Source organism: Schistosoma mansoni, chromosome 2 (assembly GCF_000237925.1).
Source record: "Schistosoma mansoni strain Puerto Rico chromosome 2, complete genome".
Classification (NCBI taxonomy): Eukaryota; Metazoa; Platyhelminthes; class Trematoda; order Strigeidida; family Schistosomatidae; genus Schistosoma; species Schistosoma mansoni.
Window position 1 is genome coordinate 28,683,180 of NC_031496.1, and position 24,115 is coordinate 28,707,294.

The following is a 24,115-nucleotide window of genomic DNA, read 5'->3' on the forward strand; positions in this document are numbered from 1 at the left end:
ATTATCATCGAACCGGAAAGTTGGATTTGAAATTTTCGCATCGTTTTAATGAACTGAAATCAAAATATGAAATTAATTTAAATAAAATGAAAAAATTAAAAAATCAATTCAGTAAAGAATTAGAATCTTGGCAACAGTTTATAACAAATTTAGAAAAAGCTGAAAATTGGTTAACTATAAATGAATCACTTAGTAAAAAAGTACTTTATGTTGTAACAACAGATGATAAAAAACAACTAGATGGAGGAGACCAGCAAATAATAACCGAGACTATTCATGATAGTTGTATCAATCCAAATATGTCAGAACAAGAGATTAAAGCAGCTAATGATAAAGAGATACTTTCAAAACAATTGACAAATTTAGAACAATTAGAAATCAATTTAAAAGAGCATGGAATTGAATTAAGAGAACAAACTGAACAATCAGCACGTTGTTTATTATTTAATCTTATTCCTAATTCTATGAAATTAATTAAAGATAAACAGTCTAGGTCGAGTAAAAAATCTGAAATTATTGATTATATTAATTTGGCTATTGAAAATCTACTTAATCGTTATAATGAATATAAAATCAGTTTACAAATGATACATTCTAATCTTAGTGAGAAATATTTATGCTGGTCTAAATTAGATAGTAATTTAGAACAGATGAATCGTTGGTTACATACAATTGAATTACAATTAAACACTATGGAAATGGAAACAAACTCATTATCTACCATATTGATTAATGATATATCAGTGCATAAAACAGATGAATATTTTGCAGTACATCAATTAAATGCATGGTCTAATTCAAAATTATGCATTTTAACAAATTTAATGGATGAAATGCGTAGATATAGCGAAACAGAATTAATTCAATTAAAAGAACTTGTACATGCTCAAAACTCTATTGATGAAGTGTTTAAAGAATATTCTAAGGATGGTAATACTTCAAATGATGTAGTCATTTCATTAGGACAAAATGCTTCTAAACGATTGAATGATATATTTGAACAACATCATAAATTAAAAAGTCGTTTAGAATCTTTAATTCATTTGAATCATGTTATTCTTAATTTGTGCGAGAAATTTGTTCGTAAACGATGTGAAATATTCCAATGGCTAATTAGTCAACGTCGGGAACTAGAGGGTTTGATAAATCAAACTGAGACATATGGCTCACAAACTAGTCTTCTTTCATCATCTCCTGTTTCATTAAACGATGAAGTTGCCAAATTATGCAAATTATTTCACAAAACTACTTGTGATTTAGAAGCGTTTAAGATATCCGTTTCAGTAAAATATGAAGAAAGTCTAACTGATGTTATTAAACTTATTGAAGAATTAGGTCAAATGACTCCGTTAAGAATGGAACCAGCTGAAACGTACATTATTGACTTAAAAAGAGATGTTACAGAATTTTTCAATCAAGTTACCGATAAACTAGAACATTTTCGTGTTTGGAATGATAAATGGTCAAACTTTTCAATTGATTGTAGCTCTTTAACTCAATGGATGAGTGAACAAGAATCATTTATCATCTCAACATTGAACTCTCAGTCTACCATTGAATTGGAAGATTCTTCTTTCCAAATTACTAGCTCCAACGTAGTTGAAAAAGAATTGAATCAACTAACCAGTCAGCTTGATCGTAACCGCCAACTCAGGATCATTTTGATTGGGCATCAACCGGCGATGGAATCATTGGTTGTAAAAGCTCAAAGTTTAATCAAGTCCAGAATGTTCTCAAGTAGTGCGTATTTGGGCGATGATGGCGAATCCAAAGCGTCTGATAAATCTGTCAAGTCATTGTTTACTAGTAATATGCCTGTTGGTAATATAGCAATGAATATAGCCACATATATAATGCAAAGATATCAAACGTTGATTAGTATATGTGATAGTCGATCTGAAACATCTCAAACTGCACAAAAGATGGTTGGACAATTATTGAATTCATGCAGAAATTATGATCACTGGGCTTGTGAATTTCGAATCAAATTGTCTGATGTAGATTTTGTGCTGAATTCATATGATTCTCACTCCATTCCCTTACAAGAATCAGATAGATATTCATCAATTCGGTTGTCTGTAGTTGATCTAGAAACTAGAATTGAATCAGGTGAGAGTTTTGTTCAACTTATTAAAGACTGGACAGATCGTTATATAACAGAATTATTAGTTCAGGTCAACCAGCGACGTTCAGAACTGGAAACTCTAGGCCGTTTAGCTAAGATAAGCAATGAAAATTCCGATCATGACAGTCAGTTAGTGCACTGTAATGGCAAACTGAAGAGTGTTTCAAGTTATGCTGAAACGGATTATCAAGTACTTAAAGAGATGGTTCGGTCATTACGCAATCGGTTTGAAAGAGTTATCCAAAATGTTAATCAACGGAGTTTATCACGAGAAAAGTTCACCTCATGGATCGATACTACCGAAAGTCAATTGGATTTGATTAATAACCATATGAATCTGTCTGGTTTGTCCAAGATCATTTTAGAAGCACCCATGGATGATTTCGACAGATTAATAGAAAAGGTTATAAATTATATGCTTACCGCTTCAGAATCAATCACTCAGTTAACTGTAGACATTAGAAAACAAAGCGCAGAGATTAGGAATTCAGATTATACCGATGAAAATTTACAAAATCGTTTTGATCAGTTGACCGAAAATATTCATTCAACTCATCAAGATATTTCAAGTTGTTTAAAATTGCTCCATCAGTTTCAAATTGAAGTACAAAACTTCTCCAGTTGGATATCAGATTGTGAAAATAAATTTATTCGTCTATCCGATGGTGATTCGAATCAACTGGCAATATTCCTTCAGTCAAACAGTTCAACAATGATAGTGAATGATGGTGATAATGATGCTGAACAAATCTTGCATCAACTAGATATTTCTTGTCGAAGTTCAATATGTCAGTTGACCGAAGCTAAACACAAGTTATTGATTATAAAAGAAATTAGCTCATCTCTTGAGAATCGAGGCCACCAGTTGAACAAACAATTAATTGAGTCTGGTGAACAGTTAACTAGTAAGTTGAAAATTCTGGAAGAGTTTTCCATGGGAGGAGCTCAAATCAAGTCCGTTGGAGGGGTAGATGTTGGGAGATCACTTAGCACATTGGAATCATCGGATCGTTTAAGTGGAATCATTCAAAATTATATAGATCAATTACAATGTCGTTTAATCAGATTAGACAAAATTCAAACTGTTTTCACTATCAATTTAACTGAATTAGCAGATTGTTGGTCTGACTGGAAAAATAGTTTTGATAGATTAATTGATTGGTTAAATGGAACTGCTGCAAATCTAAGGCGCCCAATTTTTCATTCACTCGATTCTTTATCAACTAAACAACAATTGGCTAACAGTTTGAAGGTAAGTCACCGTTTTTCGAAATAAATAATCACAAATAAACATGTATTTGGATTTTCAACGATTCTTCTAATCTAATTATGATTCTTATCGTTCATTAAAAGTCGTTACTTAGTAAGATTTTCATCTCTCCATCTAATTTTTGGGTATGAGTGCATATTTCTTTCCATGTAAGTAAAATATATTTAAATGTAAGCATCTGATCATGCGTGTTTTCGAAGCATTACTCACGTATTGTGAAACTGTAGAATGAACAATACTAAGGTTAGTTGTACTGTGTTGGATAAATGCGTTGGATTGGTTGATGAGCTGAGTGCATTTTCGACTGGAATGGTAATTAATTTAACGTGCAGTGCTTGGTAGTGTAGTATCAGTTTATTTGTTAAGCCCATATACTTTATCCTAGCTACTGGCCAAGCCAATTCGCCTGTCATGAGTCATATTTTGATCTTGTTCATTATTCGCTTATTAACCTTGGCTATACTTTTATATGGGCATATATGTGTACACTTCGTATCTTATTCATCATATGTCTGTCACTCATTTTTGTCCGACTATAAATGTTGATTAACGCTTGCTTAAATCGAGTTGGCTTCCCAGCCATCTCCAATACGCATCATCTTTCGCCTCGCTCTCGAGTTGGCTTCCCAGCCATCTCCACTGCATGTCATTTCCGCCTCGTTCACTTCCTTCGCTTATTCGCCTGTTCACTCGCTCGTTATTATTCGCTCAGGTGTTGCTAACTTTCTGACCTGAGTTATTCGTCAATAAAACTGTAGTTGCTGCTATCCTTTGTCTTCTGATTTTACGCGCCGTTAAGATTAGAATTATATCGGTTATCGAAACGAACGATTAACGATTCGCGGCACTACAGTAGATTGGGGAAAGATATCAGTCAATGAAGTCATTAATTCTTAATCGGATTAGTTTGAGTTGCTGTAGTCTTTCTCATTTGGGTCAGCATGATTGTTATAATTTTTAAAACATATCCTTGGATAAAGTTTCGATACATACCAGTTTAAAATGGTTATTAATCCTTTGGTTATTTTTATGAATTTATTAAATTTTTTTTTGTAGAAAATCTTGTTTATTATTTGTTTTGTCAGTATAAAAATTGTGAAGATTGTTGAATTTCACTGGAATCACTAACCGGTCAAAGTTGGACAACCATCGTGGACAGATTGGAACTAGACTTGTACACGATTGGATCCTGGTTCAGTGGTCTGGAAGTTATGAATTCGAGCTCGAGACCATAGATATTGGGTTCAATTATCGCTTTCGTAGTCGTGGATATGTACTGCTTAGGAGTGTCATACCAGGATGAAGCAGCCATCCAGTACTTTCAGGTTTTCAATGGTTTTCTAACTTTGATCAGTTCGTGATCTCAATGAAATTATTTGCTCGTCAACCTACTAAAATATTAGTCATCATTTCCATATTACCCCCTCTGTTTTCTTCTTTAATATACTTTCAATAGGCATTTTATCAAGATTGTGTTGGAAAGAAGGCTGATTTTGATATGTGCTTATTAAAAGCTAATCATGTGAAAAGTTTGGCGTCAAGTTGTAATCTACCTGATCAAAGTGAACAATTATTTGAACAATATAGGAATACATTGGATACAGCATATGTAAGCAGAATTTTGCTTTTTTTTCAACTTTGTTGCGATGGGAACTGTTAATGATTTGCTTCAAAACATTTCTATCCGTACATTGATGAGAAAGAAATTTGTTTAAAATCAAGCAATATATTTGAGGACATTTAAAAATTAGAATCCAGACTATTATTCTCTAGTACGTCTATAGACGAATAACTTCAACTTCGACTAAGTCGATTATTCGATCGACAACATTTAACCTTGAGGATTCACGAGTTAGTATAAATGTCGAAAATTACCACTTCCCCAACATTCACAAAAACAGTTACCTAATACTTCCAGATTTAAATCAATACTCCAGATGACATTAACTCATTTTGTGTGACAACTACCTTAATGTCGATAGAATTGGTCCATTTATTGGAAAACGAAAGTTTTATTAAAATAAAACGGGATCTATTTAACAAGCAATCAGGCTGTTGTAAATTTAGTGAAATGCATAGTTCGAAGATTTGATGATTGTTAAATGTTCCTTAAAATAGTATGAGGAAATTTGGGTTGCTTTTTTCCTAAATCCATCTCCTTTTAACTTTCAGAAGTTACGGAATTACAGTGAACATAAATTCTTCCATGTTTTTCCACATCTTTTTTTAAAGGCTGCGTTACAACAAATGCAAAATTCAGTAGAAATTCATGAACAATTCGATCAAGTTGTATCTCGCACTACTCAATGGCTTGAAAGTTTGGCTTCAAAGCTGAATAATCTGTCTGCTAATGACAATACTGATCGTGTTGGATTAGAGCAAAATTTACTGACTTGTCAAGTATTTCCTTACTGTTTTCTTTCTCATTTTATAAGTGAATGTGGATTCTGGAGTGTTGCTAACTTTCTTCCACGCCACTAATTTCAGTTTTTTTTTAACATTTTATTATGTCCATGTTGTGTCCGTGATCTTACTGCTTATGCTTGACGATAAGGAACCACTGTGATTCTCATGGCGCAAGGTGAAAACACCAAATTCTTTCATTTTAAAACGCAAAGACTGATATAAGGAAGATATATTACTCTAAAAAACACGTCATCTTAACAAGTTATCCAAAAATATTCATATTAATCCATAATGGACTAATTTATACTACAGATAAGGAAAAATACATAGAGTTACTACTAACATACACTTATTGAATATAGTTCACCAGCATTGATACAGAGGGATATTAATGTCACACTAGAGAAACATTTCATATTTGTCGTATTGAACGATCTTCAAATTGAATTAATACAAGAAATATTAACTTCATATAACATCACACTAAACAAGAGTTGACATTTATCACCTTGGACAAGATTTTTAATGAATTGATACAAAAGATATTGACTTAATAATAATGACACTTTTTTCTGTCATATTATTCTGTTACTGTTTGTTTTTTGTTCATGTGATTGATTAATGTGAACTTTTCCAAAGTAGAATAGTGTAGGACAATTGAATGTCAATTTGTTCCTTGCTACCACAAAACATCTTTTTTTTAAGTCTTTAAGGATTATGTGTCTAAGATCAATTCGTGATGGGAATTATAAAATTACTCATGGTATTGTTACTAGCCAGTCAGAATGCATGTGATGTGGTATACGGTGACGGTGTGGTGTGCACTACTTATGCGGTCAGACATAAGTAGTATGTAGCAGGAATTATAATCGGAATGCCTACCAGCAGAAGAGTGAGATAAATAGAAGAGGAAGGAAAACAGAGAGCAATCAGAGTAAAATCAGGATCGGAAGAGTAATGAAGTACGTAAAGGAACGTAAAGGACAATTAAAGGGAGATATGCATATGATGTATCCGACGTATGATTTCCATATTTTACTAAGGCATTAAGATTTTGAACCTAACAAACAATTGGTTTTCCCCAAATCCTTGTTCTCTATAGCGGTAATGAAAACAAGGTAATAGAAACCTAAACGTAGCTCATTGTTCATACACTATAACAAACTTGACATTTTTTGTCATGTTAGTTGATATCATCGTTTTGAAAAGTTAAATATTCGAACCCTTTCAATCCAAGGATCACTGAGACTTCTTAGTAATGTGCATTGAAAATCTTCCCAGAAATTAAACTGAAAACCTTCATATCTTTTAAGTACTTAAATTCAAATGAAAAATCACTTAAAAATAATCAGTTTTTATAAACCGCTTCAACTTTAAAAGTGATAATTTGTTTAATATGATAAAGAATGAAGTATCTGCTACATGTATTACATGTTCCAAACCACCCACAATTTTAGCCAGTGTAGAAGTAGGTCAAAAAAAGGCAAGATGTAACCAAACCAAGACATACCATCGGTTCATGGAAACTTTAAGTCTAGCTTCAATTGACTAACGCTTGCAACTATGATACTTTAAGTGCTAAACTGAGCTATGTTGACAGGTGTTAACTACCTGGTAACAGTCTGCAAGGTTATCGCAACTAATGGTTGGATGATATGTTTCTGAATCGGTTGCAGTTCAAAAGATCCACTTATTATTTATCTTCCTTAAGTTCTTGAACTGATGTACTTATTTGCTAGATTCTATGTTTCTGATGGTTAACTGACTAACCGACTGGTGATATTACAATCTATTCAGTTCACTCAAAAAACCACAAAGAGATGTTAAACTTTTTTTCTTCAAATTATTGTCTTTTCTCCTAGAATCTTTCAGATACGATAACATGTCAATCAGAAACTTATATTTCTCAATTAGTTGGATTGGCTGATCAAGTTTGTCGTACAACTGATTCAGTGACAAATAAAGAAATATTAGATAAAGTCGATGTATTTCGTCAACTAATCCGTCAAAATATACAACAATTAACTGATATTCGATTGAGCATTGAATTAAAATTAAATATAATAAATGATTGGGAAAATATAAAATCTCTCATTGTCAATACTTTAAATTCAATATCACAAACTATATTAACAGTTTTATTGGAAGAGAAGACATCCATTGAACAAATTCAACTAATGACATCAACTGCTTTACTAACTATAAAAGAAGAAAATCTAAAAAAATTTGATGTAAGTGAAAATTCATGTAATATAAACTATAATATAAGCAAAGATAAATGGTGGCGAGCAGTGAAGTCAAGGACGCACGTTTCGTCCTATTTGGGTGGGACTCGTCAGCCGGATGTACCTGCATCCCAAAGTTGATGTTTACTCTGGGACTCGAACCCAGTATTATTATATAATATATTGTAATTAACGTATGTAATTTATCGTGGCTATATATTTTCAAATCGAGATTATTTAATTGCTGACTTCAGTTGCACTGATTATGATGTATCATAAGTTAACAGAACTTGGAGAAAATATGAATCCCATGGAATATAATTCAATATTATTAAGATATCTTGGTCTCCCTTTGAAAACTGAAATCCTTTCAAGTGCTAATACTAATAAATGGTTTTGTACATTCGACCCACTGCCCTGTTGTATACGTAAACTTGATGCTTATATTTTTGGGAATGGGGGTTTTCTGTAGCCCTCTCGTAAACGACTAATTTATACTTGAAATTTATCTTTAAATTACAAGAATTCTTCACGAAACAACCGTTTTTTTCCTTTCATCATTCTTTCTTTTTACTTTTTTTCTACAATACATCTCATGAAACATATGGCTAAAGTATATTCTCTTATAATCTTTAAACTTTTCTTCTATAGAATGTCAAGCAAGAACTGGGACCAGTTCAATTTAAAATTGATGAATTAAAGAAATGTACAGAAAAATATATCGAATTTGAGCATAAATTAAATGTTATGCAACAAGTTAACCAGCTAACTGAGAAATATTCTAAAGCGCAAAAGGAAGTTGAAGTGAGTCAATTGTTATTTTCATTTATTTGTCCTATATATATATATATATATATATCATCCAGTTAATTTATACAGTGAGTAGAATTTTTACTGGAAGTTCTTAAAGAATGTATAAATATTCCTAGTTATAAGCTATGAGAAAGTATTGATTATCATATTTGTATAAACAGATTCAGATTTGTGTATTGAGGAGAGGAGGCCTACGGCTTGTGTTAGTACTTTTCTAGTCAGTTTCTGAGATTGCATAGTTTTCTCTTGTATGAGTCAGTTGAAGGAGCGGACACTACTTCTTCGGGTGACTGGTTCCAAGAATTGATGATTTGGTGTCGAAACCTTTATGCAACGTGTATTTTGTTTTTTTTGGCTTGTTTACTCGCCTGGTATGTCTTCTGAGTTGTACTGATCTAGTAGGGAAAAAAGGAGAGGACACATCTTGTCCAAAATCATTTCTCAGTATTCTATAATAACAAAATCAGATCACCTCTTAATATGCTGTAGGATAAAATAAAAGGGTCTATCTTCTCAGACCTCACTTTGTATGGTAAACCTCGGAGTTCTGGGATTTCACGGGTAGCTGCCGTCTGTACTTTTCCCATGATATCCCAGTTACCTTTTAAGCAGTAGCTAGTAGCCTGAACGCAGTTTTCAAGTTTGAATCTCACTAAGGTTGTGTATACTGTAGTGAACATATTGATATCTAACCTAGTACATGTCTGTCTTAAAGCTTATAGGGTCCTTAACCCCTTGACTGCAACCTCACGTCAAAAGTCCGTCGTCTTTACATCATGACTCACTGTTACTCCAAGATCCTACTCACTTCCTGTTTACTTTAATGTGTGTATTTAAATGAGTTAATGTAGCGCAGTCACCAATTGCAGTTTTATGTACTCGGTTTTGAGCTACACTGTTCGTGTAAATATCAATAATCTACCAAATGACTGCTCAAACTGAAACAAATGTTGTGATGTTCAAATCTATAGCCTATTGGTTAAAAATTGTGCACATAAAAATTAACAAATTATTTCGTATTATGATCGTTTACTCATTTCAGATCTGTTTAGTTAAAACCAGCAACGAATTACAAAATCTTCGTATATTTCATACAAAAATTGATGAATCCAAAAATTGGATACTACAAATCTCTTTAAAATTAATGGCTATTCATGCTACCAATCCGGATGGACCAAAAGGCGTTATACGTTTAGGACAAGCAGAAAGTGAATTACGTAAACGTCTCATTACATATCGTGAAGAAAATTTAAAGGAATTAAAATTATTGATTGCAAATTGTCCATCAGAAAAAGATTTAATTATTGAAACAGATCGCGTGATACAATCATTATTTCAAACACCTAGTGGTGTATCGATTACAGTTGCTGAACAAATTATGGAGAATATGAATAGAATAAGTGTTTCTATTCAATCAGAAAAAGTTGGAGATAAATGCGAACAGAAACACTTGTTAGTTATAGAAGATAACAAGAGTACTTCTAGTCAAATACTTTCTGCAAATGATCACAATACTGGTCATTCCAAAACTTGGGCAGAATTATTCTCATTAGAAGTTGTTCAATTAGAGTCAAGTTGTGAAAATTTAGAAGTTATGTGTAAACGTATCAAAGTGAGTTTTATATATTAACTAATTATTATTAATCATAGAATAGGCTCATCTATTCAAACCAAACAATCAGGTACCACTTGAAATTCCGAAACCAGAATATAAGATTTGTGTAAACTTACTAAATATTTACAAAACGCAAATTATAAAGTATTCATGTAACATTTATGTTACCGTATTGCCTTTTTTTTTTAAAGATTTCGCGTCATCCAATTAAGTGAATGACAGACAATTTATAACAACTGACGAGTGTTTTAAAGAAATTTAAGCGTTCAACGAAAATAAACTAAAGGCTTTGCTTCAAAACTCACTAATCCGTACAAAATGTTAAAAGTAGTATGAATGGAGATTGTTTGTAAGTTAGATTGAGGATTATAAAGTGTTGTTTTCCTTAAATCCTGAAAATGATAGCATGACCTCATTATTGATTGATCCTAAGGCCTTCGGATCTTGTTGGTGTGTTAATTTCACACCACTAAGTTGTCATCGAATGGTCTCTATGTTGAGCGTTTCATTTGATGCACTGTACGCGTCCCTGTTTAATTGATATCAATACAAGGTGAAAGCTATTCAGCACTATTCTTATTAAATGCTTTGATAAGCAGTCAGCTGTTACTTATGTACTCAACGAAACTTGTTTTTCACAAAATAGTCTTACATACCATTCATTTCGTTGTAGAAATCTTCAGTCAATGATTTCCAACAAACCTAAAACTCTTGATTTTGTAACATTTTTTCTTCTAATCGTCTTCGAATGATAAATTACCATACTCAAATCAAATTATCATAAATCTATTTATTTAAGCAAAGTAATTTTATCTTATTTCTTTACAGGATAGACTAATGGAACAACAAAAACGGTGGGCTAAGTTTGTTTCACTTCTTATCCGGATCGATAAATTTTTACGCACAGAACTTCCTGAATGGTGGTTGACAAATTCGAAAAAATTTATCAATAATGCTAATAGTATAGTGACTATTATTGATGGTGACGCTGATGATAATGATAAGTGTAATGTTGATAATGATGATATTGATGATAGTGTATCAATCAATGATGATAAATCAATTCAATCTGAAACTTCAAAAGAAGTAGAATTAGTATTTTATGAAGAAAATGTACTACTTCAAAAAAATGAACAACAAACTATAAAGCCAAAATCATCATCAGAAATAAGTTCATCACCATCTATACAAGAATTATTAGCTCAAATAACAAATGTCAAAGCTATGCACGCTAAAATACAAGTAAGTTATTATCAACATATATTAGTGACTGTATTATTCATTTTTATATATTTTTCAAAGCCTAGGATGATGAAATCATTGTATTTATTCTGTAGTCTAATTTGGCTATCTGATATACTAGGCCAATCAGACATAAGCCGAATAGTAAATAAACACTATTTGCCAATATTTTTTATGGAATCAGACATATACTATTGGTTAAAAATATGACTTGATATTCTAATGGACGGATATATATATATATATATATATATATATATATATATATATATATCGATTCGATGACGTCAATCAAATTTCCGTACTGTTGGAACGGTTTCGAGAAGCACAACGAAACCTCCAGAGGCTCCACAGGAGCCGGAGTGATTCCATCCAACCACAACCCGATAGGGCCCTCTATGATATTGACATGGCATGCTTCGATGGGACGATAGCATAACTTGCCTCCTTGCGGATTGACTGAATTAAAATAATGTCATATCCAATTCTAATACCTATGTTTTTTGTACATTCTTGATTCTTACCCAATAATCATTTCCTCTGCTTCCTCCGCCTTCTGATTTACGTCAGTGAGGTTCTACACGTTAAAGTGCCGTTAGTTGTATGTCACGTTCTGTCGTAATCAAGTAGAGGGCCTAGCTTGGAGAATAAATACTCAGATGGGGAAGTCCACAGTGGTTTAGTAAAATGTAAAAATTGTACATTAATTACATCATTTGCACATCCTAGCTAAATTTCCTTATACAAGCTTCCTTGTTCCTTCATTCATGTTTCTATTGAGATTGCTTTAAGTTTTCTTTTCTCCTCTTCATTTCAATCTTCCGCTCGCAGACATTTCACTTCCAACTGGTGTCACATACTATTTATATCTACAAATATAAGTAGCATGCACTACAGTAACACGTATTGCTCTTGATCTTCCGACTGAGGTAGCTGGTTTGAGCTGGCGTACAATGTCAGAATCGGATTCCTGATAATACAGCACTACCTCGACCCAGCACTAAGAAGGACTTAACATACATGACATTGGTCACTACACAATGATCAGTTATTTATAACTACTTCATTTTTCCCTTAATAATTAATTCTAGAATTTAAAGCACTTAGTCTGTTTGATAAATTTCGATAGTGTTATAAGAAGACTTAAATTATCAGAAGTATGTGATATATTAGCGCAATACATTTCGAACAATCTGATCACACATATACTTGTTAAGAACATTTATATATACAAATAAAAGGTCAACTAGACTGGAATCGGGGGGTGAGAATAGACAAGGATAATAATAATAATAATAATAATAATAATAATAATAATAATAATAAAATTTGAAAACAATTTGACACCTGACCAATCTGGATAATAAGCTAACGTTACCAGGGTAGGTTTAAGGTGAGAACAAACTTCTTGAATACACAAAGGGGGTTTGAATTTCCGTATGGCTAAGGCTTCAATAAACCTTAGTATACGCCCTTTCACACTTTTATACAACACCACAAAAGCAGAGTTAAGATCAATCTTATGGCCCGTTTCGATTATAAGCCTGGCAATAGAGGATGATGGGTGTTTATCCTCTACTCTTATCGGGTCATTTGACTATTTGTTTCTGCAACCATTTTGGTACATGTTCACACACCCTAATTTTCAGATCACGATTGCTCCTCCTCTATGTGTGGCCACACACCTATTTAAATTGATAAACATAGTTTGATATGACGCAATCGTTTTCATGTCTTTTAGGTTTTCGATGAAACATGAACCTTGTTCTTTCCTGAACCTTTGCTGAGTAATACATTTTGTTAATGACTGATTTAAGCCTTTGTTTCAATAAAAGGCTATTTGAATCACCTCTGAATCGTAAGGTGATGTAGACAGACAAATACGATCAAGCATGTTAAATAGGCACATTATCAAACCCCGTTTGTATTGTACTGGGCAATAACTATAATAACTGAGGTATTGGTCTGTACACGCTGGTTTTCTAAAATTAGATCTTTTGATTGAGCCATCTTCTCGTCTACTTAGAAGTATCTAGGGTGGGAAGCTGGTCGTTCTTCTCTTCGCATGAGAGACCAATGTGGTTTTGAAAACTGTTAGGTTTATTCAAACCCCCTTTGGCTATTCACAAACAGTTTGTTCTCACCATAAACCTACCTTGGTAATTTACTTGGTATTATTTATTTAAATCTTCCCATTGATGTTTAGGACTGCGATTAGTCAGTCTCTTATCGGCATATGTACATACTGTGCGTATTGCCTCGATATAGCCAAGCTGCCACACAAAATGATATAAACGAAGGCTCATTGCTTTAATTAGAAATCCCACCATATCTCATCTCCGTTTTACATAAAAATTTTAATGTGTTTTTATCATTCAAAGAACGATCATGAGTTTTGAGTAACTGATTTAACTCTACTGTCAACTTGAACTAATCTACTCAATAATTTTTTCTTACTTCGAATAAATGCATCACGAGTTGAAAATTTAATTATTTTTGGACGACACATAGCCTTTGCTAAGTGAGTAAGTAAGTAATAATCTAGGAACTTTTGAGCGTATCATTATTAGAAATAGATTATCCATAAACAATAACCAAAACACGTGTTTACGAATTCCAAGTAAATGTTTTGATGACCTAAATAGATGAAACTCTTCGTTACGTAAATATTTTTTTCAGATTTATCTACAAGAGTTGTCAGCTGTCAAGCATCGATGTTCAACACCTCCTCCTCGTCCAACCATATCTACAAGTTTGGCTTCATTGAATAAATATTATAATCCATCGACATTATTAACTGAACTATTGGATAATAATGATAATGATAACAATAATAATAAAACCAGTCAAAATGTCAATTTTGCTCTCTCTATTAATGGGTTACCAACTAATAATACCACATCCACTAATTATGAGTTATCCAATACGAAAGCACAAATATCTGAAGAGAAAATGCATGCTTTAAGTGGTTTGGAACTACGTCGAAGAGCCTCCCATATGAATGAACAACTTGAAAAAGAATTAAAACAAGTGAATTTTTGTTCTTTTTATGTGTTCGTCATAACACTTATTCATGGAATTCAGTTGAGCTACACTAAATTACACTTATATGAAGCTACGTTTCATAAAACAAGGATTTGATCATAGGTATTGTCGAGGGTTAAGTATAGGGTACTAAACAAACCGTTTAATTTGACCATGAATTTTCGTCTTCAGTGGTGGTTTGGACATATATTGCTTATCCCCGACCACCACCTAACTCGCCGATAACGTTGGCTGGTAAATTAGGTTACAAGGAAGCCAGGGCTAGTTGAATCAAGACTGTCCACTAACCCATGAAGTCTCTGACTTTTCGATTTAGCAGTGCTGGGTTGGTCCCTTAGATTTTAAGACTATACTATGCTATTCCATGGATTTATCACTTATCAAACCATATTCTACACTGTTTAACCTTTCTCACCACTATTAATATTATTGGTTTGGATTTTTGACCATTCACTCTGTCACATTCAGATTGCTTTGCTAATATAGCATGACAACTAAGATTTATGCATATTTATGTGCATGGCTCTTCATTAGTTTTTATTACAACCATGTAGCTAAATGATACTACTTAATATACTTTAGAGCAGTCCGACTGCCGATTCATAACTTTTAAATAAATTACACTCCATAATTTTTCTATTTAGTCTCTCACTTTTCGTATTGAGTGGATATTAAATTTCAACTAGACTGCTATGAACTCCGCATCCGATTCAACTACAATGTACGCAAGGTCCCTTAGTGTTTGAGAAAGCCTTAAATTTCATTGACCTGAGACTGACCAGAACTTACCTTGCCGTCAAGCTAACTAAGTTGTATAAAACAATATGTTCTTTACTCCAATCAAAGATCTATGGGTACCCCTTACATGTTACTGCTAACTGTGTAGGCAAACCTACATGTATCTGCCCAAGAATTTACATTGATAGAACAGTAGGAAGGGCCTACATTCTATTCCAAGAACATATCCAAAAATGTCTCAGGTCAATGGGATTCAAGGCTTTTATCATAGCTATTGCAAAACTTCTCTATAACACAGAGTATCAAGTTGATAAGCAAAAAATCTTTCAGCATCATCAATTGACAGTCAAATGCCCTTGTTCTCTCATTTGCCGAAGCCATGACAATTAAACGACTAAACACGGATTTATGTATAAAAAAGGGACATAGTTGTAAATCCATCCTTACCATAGTGATTTTATCGTCATTTCATTACATCATTTTTGCAACTTGCTCTTCTCTGCCTTTCCTATTTTAATTGCATCACCTGTTTCGAAGCCATAACCTCATGATTTACTTTTTAACTGACTGATTTCAACTCATGTTATTCTTAATTGTTACTAATTTATGCTCAACTACATCATCATTCAATCACTTACTTATTTGTTACTATATCTGATAATACAGAACCTTCTCTCGCGTATAAGATTTATTTGCAAAACTCACGATATGTCTTCACTCTTACTACTCCACCATGATACATATCCAGTTTTGCCCTAATAAGTATGTAAACTTTACAAAAATTTGGTTTCAAATATTATAGGTTGTAAGCGGCTGATGAGAACCTAATGAGATAAAATGTGAGATGCTGATGATGTCGTTCAGAAGGACGATGAAAGCTCCACGACCAAACCATCCAGCTCAGAGATCAAACCCATATCAAGAGATAAAATTTATCCATGTTATTCTGCTCAATTCTTTGTTCTGGCTGTATTTAAGATAATAGATTTTAATTATTGTTACACGCAAGTGAAGAATTTATTCAACCGAGTTATGTTTTCCTTAAAGACGCATACATGACCTAGTCATGTTCTGAAACTATTAAAGATAATGTAGGAACTGATGTACATATGTGCCAAATTGTACATAGCTTCAAACTGAATGTGACTAAATCATATTTAAAAGTTCATTTGATGATATGCATGGTCTAGAAATTTTATAATTATCTATTCATAGCTTTATAATAAATATATGTTTTTGTTATATCTCGATGAGTAGAAAATTGTACTTCTGACGTTTCGTGACTTAGTGTAAGCCGTTTCTTCAGAATAAATAAATAACTGAAATAAAATTAACACAAGTTTAAGTAGTACGAAGGAATCAATGCATAATACGATCATATTAGGTCTGAACATGTCAATGTCACTTTATTTTCGGTCATCGTGAATTTGTATGACCTGTCACTATGTTAATTTGTACGTCAAACAGTGAGTATGAAAAGTGTATGTATTTGTAATACGAAGCTGTGGGATTGAAATTGTGTGTGTGTGTGTTTGTGTATAGATTGTGTGGGAAATAAATAAGGTCAAGTGTAGTTATTCGGATATACAGTCCGGGTTGGATGAATAGTTATCTCTTCTTTCATACTGGAAGCAGAGAGATATAACATTCTGTGAAACGCTTAGACTACTCACCTCTTTTTTATAGTTGGTAGAACCTTTTAAATTTTAATATTTTTAATATCAGTTTGATAATCATTGAAAATAGCTTGTACTGCTATCGGTGATTTATAGATTTTCCAATTCTACAAGATTATTAGATCTCTTTGTGTAACTTAAGTGCTCTTTGGCACAGGTCGAGATCTCATTGGAAGACTCTCCAATGTAGAACGCTTGTCCTCTTTCGAAATAATTATCTTGGCTAATCTTCTGAAAAGATTCAGGGCTACGGGATTCTTTGCACTGAGCGGATTTGTTGAGTTAAAATCAATAGGCCCATTTGAATATGCCGGTTTTCGGTAAATGGTTACATTTAGACTTCCATCAGAATCCCTTTAAACTAAGCAGTCTAAGAATAATAGTTCACTTGTTATCTTCCTTTTAGAAAGTGAATTTGATGTTTTCCGAGGATGAGCTTATCTGTTTGGAGAAATTTCTATAAAGAGTCATTTTAATAATGGCAAATGTGTTATCAATGTATCTGAACCATATGGGTGATCTGATGCTACTGGCAGAAATAACCGACTCAATATGAGACAACAATCAGAGATAATAGAAATCTATTGACTACTCTATTCGCTTGCTTTTATAAAGTCGTTTTAACAATGAATTCTGTTGAATTCAAGCATAGTTTAAGGGATTTCATGATTGAACTATTGCTTCACGTTTGTCTGCTAGATTGAGTATTATCATCCCCTAATAAACCTTTATCGAAGTCTAGATATCTATCAATTAGACTGCTAGTGTATCAAGATATAACATCATGGTTTACTATTGTTTCGTTCTTGTTAATGAATAATTCCGAGATCATTGATTTGAATTCTTATGAATCCATTACGACATTCATTAGATTGTATTAATGAAATAGTTTTAGTTTTACATATATTAATGATCATCTCTCTGTTTTTTTTGTATTGTTTATTATTATAGTTAGATAAATATATTGAAAATTTACAAGATTTAAAAATACGTTGGGATCAACAAAATTTATGTGAAATTGAATTTCTTAATTGGTTACATCATAAACAAATTGAATTTAATCAAATTATCCATACACAATCATCAAATCTATTACATAATAAGAAAATTTATACTGATTCAAATTCTAATAATAATTATTCATCACAATTATATAATTCCATAGATACAGTACGTTTAGATAATTTACTTAATGAATTAAATTGTAAAAAATCAATTATTAAACAATTAAAAAATCAATCAAAAATATTGATTAATAATAATAATGATAATAATAATAAAACAATCTATTCCCATAATATTCAATTAATTATACATGATTATAAAATACTAGTGAAAAAGATTCAAGATCATCTTAATTATCGTCGTTTACTTACAAATGAAATTTTAAAAGCAACTAAATTAACTGATCAATTACATACTGATTTACATGAAGTTGTTAAACGTTCAATAGGTATTGACAATGTACAATGTTCAATGGATAAAGAACTGAAAAAAATTGGAGTAAGTTATTTGATTGTTTATTAATGTATTCAATGTTGTATGTAGTAAAGTGTTGTTGTTGTTGTTGTTGCTGTTTTTTAAGCAAGTGTTGTTACACTATTTAGTATTTTCATACAAACCCCCCATTCTGATAATTAAAAGAGTTGTCTACACGTAATGTGATATGTATTTTCGTTGTAAATCTACATATATTGTGTAATATAATGCATCATTTTATGTTGTACTTTAATCACTGTTGTTTTCATTGATGTATTATATATATGTATTTTATGTTACTTGTTCATATTTTGATTGTACCTTTTTCTTTCTTTCTTTCTTTTATTCCTTCACACATATATGTAAAAAAAATGCATATACTTTTAAGTGGGAACATTCCAATGGAAGATTCAATGATATCAACAAAATATCTAATCAATATAAAATCTCCAAACAACCATCGTTTGGTGCAAGTCATTCGAATTTATTAGTGTCAAGTTCAGAGATAAAACAATCTTATCGAGTATCAACACCAATTCCATTGTCAGATGTACAACCTCTATCATCAATCAGTCAATCAGATTTTAATATTCATTCAACATTAAATAAACCACTGGAAATAAATGTGAAAGGGGTAACTGATTGGTTATGGTATTCTGCTTCATCAGTTTTACCTGATTCATCTTTATTACCTATGGATGCTAATGAAACTTGGGAGATGGATCAAATTCCTGCAGTGTCTGATGTTAATGAAGAACAAAATTTAGATAGATCAAGATCATCTTCTAGAATTTCACTGACTATACAACGACCTTGGAGTGCATTTAGAAAATTTGAACGACAACGTAAACGAGATAGTGTTGCAGAATTCAATGTAAATATACCAAAAGAAACGAAAGCCACATTTAAACATAGACCAAATAAACTATTTACTCATATAAAACCACTTACAACACAATCTACAGGAACTTCTTTATGGAGATCTCAATCGGCAAAAGTATTACCTCTTGAAACCAACATAGATAAAATCTCTAGTCAATCAATTTGCAACATTTCAACTGGTATAGATCGGTCCGATGATTCAAATATTATATGCGCTGAAAGATATTCAACACAAAGTCCTATGATTCCAATGCTATTACGACGCAGTATATCTCCCATAGTTAGTAAGACTCTGGAACACAGAACTCATAGGATAAAAAATACAAATTATAATAGGATTCCAAGTCGATTCAGCAGTTCAGTTAGACAAAATGGAATAGTCGATATACATTCACCGTCTATTATTGATCAAAATAGAGAAGCTTCAAGTCATCCCAGTTTGTTTGACCCGCTTACTTCATATCATCGCATTACTACTAACGTTACTACTACCACTGCTTCCCAACTTTCTCATTTAGATAGAATTAACAATAGTTTATCACATTCTTTTCTATTTCGACCACCAGTTAATTTATCTCAACATAGTCTTCATAATCAACCCCGTAGACCACTTCATTCAATTCGAGTCTCAGGATTAGTTAGCGGTTATGATTTCTCTTCACCAAGTATTTCTGAATTTGAAAATGTATTTTGCGCTGGACGTCCACAACCAATGGGTGCTTCAATATCGGATAATTTACTATCACCAAAACTGAAATCAACTAGTGAACACGGTCTATATGATTCAACTAGACGAAGAGCAACTGAGCCATTTCAATTTCCAGAAACTCCTGCCACAACTACTAATACTGCTGGACCATCTACCAGTTTTATCCAAAATTTACACAACATCACTTCATCAATACCATCAACTATTCAACAGCAACAACAACAGTTAAATACAAATCCAATCGATTCAATTCGTGTAGTTCGACCACAAACTATAGCTCAATTAGCAGTTCAACGTTATCGTAATCAACATAAACTACAGAATCAATTCAAATTTAAACGTTAATCAACTCACTGTACTGCTGTTCAATGATGATGATCTTCCATTGAATATTTGTTTTGTTCGTTTCTTTTTTTTCTAAAGAAATATTACATATCATATGTATGCTGACCTAGCTTTGCTGTTTTATTTAATATCTCTCATAGTTTTTGCCAAAAAGTATTCTGATTTATTTCCAATCAGCGAATTTTTTTACACAAATACATAAGTATTTAGAAGGTAATTGATATGAATGAATATTATATATATACATAAGATTTTTATTCACTAGTAGCTTCGTTTGCCTTCCCTTTTTTCATTTTTCCCCTCTTTTCTATTCTTTTTATTCGACCTAAAACATTTGTATCCTCACACAGGAAAAACTACTGTCAACACAGTAAAACATAGTAGTATGTTTGTGATATTCTGCTAAATATACAAGCTTTTGTTCTTATGGCAGTGTATGTATATAACATTCAGTTTTCTCTGGTGTGTTTTTCTCATTGGCTATTTTCTTCTATTTTAGTGTTTTGTGTTCAATGCGAAATTTTAATCTTTATATCTTCTTTACCATGACAACTGGAACTTTTTTTTATACTTCTGCTTTGAGATATGGATACATTCGGTGTATCGATCATATTTTATCTGTATAATTCGACAATTATGTACATATAATATTATACAGTGTGTGTGTGTGTGTGTGTAAAGTTAGCATTTGGTACATCCTCGAGTTGCTACCCGAACAATAGTGAATATGACTTGTGTTTTCTTTTCCCAATGGTTTTCCAAACTTAGAAAATCTTCCAAACAATTGTGTAGAAATTTTTTTTTAACGACCAACTTACCCACTGCTTCTTTGTATACAAAATGGAAATGCTGGATTGACTTTTGGGAAAAACACTCCTGGAATTGAGATTATTTTTTGTGGTTTAGAAGTGAATGAATGTGTATGCACATTGTTATTATCATCATCTTTTTCAGACATTGAAACGTATTGATAGGATATAATTTCAAAATTTCTTTTGTCTTCTTATTTAGTGAGGGTTTTTTCTCTCTCTCCTCTCTATTTTAGTAGCAGAACTTCTGTGTATTACTTTTCTCTTTTTCCTTTTGTAACATTACTTTGGAGAAGTTTGTTCATTACTAATGATAATAATCAGATCGTAATTTAGGCATTGGTTCAAAATGTAGAAGTAACCAAGACAGAATATATGATAGGTATGAAGTGAACCTACCACTGTTAGATGGCCAGAGGTAGTTGGCGTGAGAGTCTGCTCGACCTTAGATTATATTCTACTTGGAACTTGTCAGCAAAGTGTGCATATAATCCTGATGGAAATGATTCTGGTTGTAGGATTTGGACCTGCGGCACCCATTTGCACAGTCTGAGACGTTACCACTCGGCTATTCGGGATTTAACTGAGATACTTACACCGACTGATTGATGAATAGCGACCAATGTCATGTTTGCTCAGTTCTTATTACTATTAGAATGCCAATTTCTGTAGGTAGAGACATATGATCAGGAAATCACACCATTTTTTGGTACGCTACCATATGAGACGCTTCTGTATATATACTTGATAGCCAGTTCAACAGTGTCAACCTTCTTTTTTAAATCTCTGTATATAAACAAGTATGCTAATATAATAAATATTTTAAGTTTTTCCACATCAAATGGCTGCTAGGCTTCAAGTATTTAGTTTGTACTTACCAAGACACTGACTAGCTCTCAGAATCCTCATAGATCGATGGTATGTGCCGAGTCCTACCATCCTGAAATATATTTTTGGCAAATTTTATACCTTTTAACGTAATGTTCTATTTAGACTACCTGGATTATGTTGTCATAGGGTTAATGTTCCCACTCCACTGGATAATTTGGGCTTCAAGTTAAATTACGTTCTCTTTTTGACTTTTTCATACAAGAATAATATTTGCTGAAAATTGTGAAGAGCTTGTAGTGTCATTATATGTCATACTGTCAACTGCCATACCAGTTTTATATTCGTAGAGAACTACATGTTCAACTTGATTAGCCAGTCACTCTAACGTGTATTTACCATTTCATCGTCATTTACATTTTAGCCATGGTTTCTTCCAAAACGATTTCTTTAGCTAATGTAAAAAACTGCCGTTTGTTGTCTATAAACCTTGACTTTATTCATTTCTGCCAATAGCCGCTGATCAGTCACTTTTGCTACTAATTATATTTTCAACATAGCCAAGAGATAAATCAGATTAAGTAAAGTTAACGTTCATAAAGATACTGGTATTCTCTAATTATTTTCAGTGGTTTGTTAAGGGATATTTTAAATATCCATAACTTTGACCGCAAACATTCGGTGAATAAAAGTTAAATATACGTAATAAGCAAATGACTCCGTTTCCTTAACTACATGTTTCATTTACTTAAGGATTGAGACTATATGAAAGCTCGTGATTCAAATTATTGAAAATCCAGTTTTTTATGATTAACGACATTTGTACTCGACACGTTAATAACAGGGTTTCATATTTTTTGAGAAACATTTTATCAATGAAATGAAATTGATGAAACCATCAGTCACTGTTAATTTAGCAGAATCGAGTTCGACAGCAAACGGAAGTAAGTATAGAGTTGTGGAGATTATTGATTTTCCTTGGAGTCATAGACCGATCTAAGTCAGACCACGACTAAAAACCTAGAAACACCAAATGGCCGTTTCGTCCCAGTGTGGGTTTCCTCAACCATGCACAACCGCGATCCTACACGTCAGGAGTCAAACCCAGGATATTAAAGCTCTAGACCGTGGTCTAATCTTGATCGGTTCATGATTTCAATGAAACAGAAGTAGTTAAAGAGTGTCATGATACTAATAAGTTGGAGTGGAGTTGTTTATTCAGTTATATATGATTTCATTAATGATAATCATCAACTGAGCAAGACATTTAATTTCAACACAACGGCAATTTAAGATAAAAAAAACTTACGAAGACCACTAGAATAAAGTGATTCAATGCTTACGGAAAAGTCAAGAAGCTCATTTCTACATGAGTTAGCGGCTAATGATGCTCTCCCGAATAAAAAAATGAAAACTCCACATTCAAGTTACCATCTAATTTAAAGAACTCAGTGCATATGAGAATCATTCACTTAAACTGTTAATCTTCTCCGTGATTTCTTAATGATATGAGTTGTGAATTTATGCATGGCTTTTTATCACGTGATTTACCCATCAATCGAAATACGACTTATCCAATCTTAGCATTGTGCCAAACCAATGACGTTCGATCGGTATGGGCAGTCTAGCGTCCTTATTGGTCCTTTATCCGCCTATCCTTCTCAGTTGAGTCCAGAACACCAATAACAGCCTCTGCTATGCGAATCATTTATGTCAAACATACTTGGTTTATATACCATACAAACAGACCGCATCACAGCATAAAATAGAAAATAACATTTGCGCGAAATCAAGCCAAAATGTGGCTGTGAACGTGAGAGACGGTGATTAATAAACTGAACATAAACTGGGAACAGTAAATCGTATAATAGTAATTTATAGATCAAAATGGAGCTTATGATAGGAGGA

The 24,115-nt window shown here is 32.6% G+C and overlaps 1 protein-coding gene across 1 annotated transcript in view; it reads left to right on the forward strand.

The window, feature by feature from the left end:
- The window catches only part of Smp_143610 (hypothetical protein), a gene marked incomplete at its 5' end in the record, with an annotated part of 69,102 nt that extends 47,540 nt beyond the window's left edge, over positions 1 to 21,562 (forward strand). The window contains 10 exons of the mRNA XM_018796295.1: positions 154 to 3,377; positions 4,852 to 5,004; positions 5,628 to 5,795; positions 8,678 to 8,830; positions 9,882 to 10,451; positions 11,283 to 11,374; positions 14,543 to 14,726; positions 18,107 to 18,325; positions 18,497 to 18,658; positions 19,023 to 21,562. Of these exons, the coding sequence (XP_018650522.1) occupies positions 154 to 3,377; positions 4,852 to 5,004; positions 5,628 to 5,795; positions 8,678 to 8,830; positions 9,882 to 10,451; positions 11,283 to 11,374; positions 14,543 to 14,726; positions 18,107 to 18,325; positions 18,497 to 18,658; positions 19,023 to 20,570 (6,473 nt within the window). The 3' untranslated portion in view covers positions 20,571 to 21,562. The remainder of the gene's footprint in view (positions 1 to 153; positions 3,378 to 4,851; positions 5,005 to 5,627; positions 5,796 to 8,677; positions 8,831 to 9,881; positions 10,452 to 11,282; positions 11,375 to 14,542; positions 14,727 to 18,106; positions 18,326 to 18,496; positions 18,659 to 19,022) is intronic.
- Between the last annotated feature and the right edge of the window lie 2,553 nt (positions 21,563 to 24,115).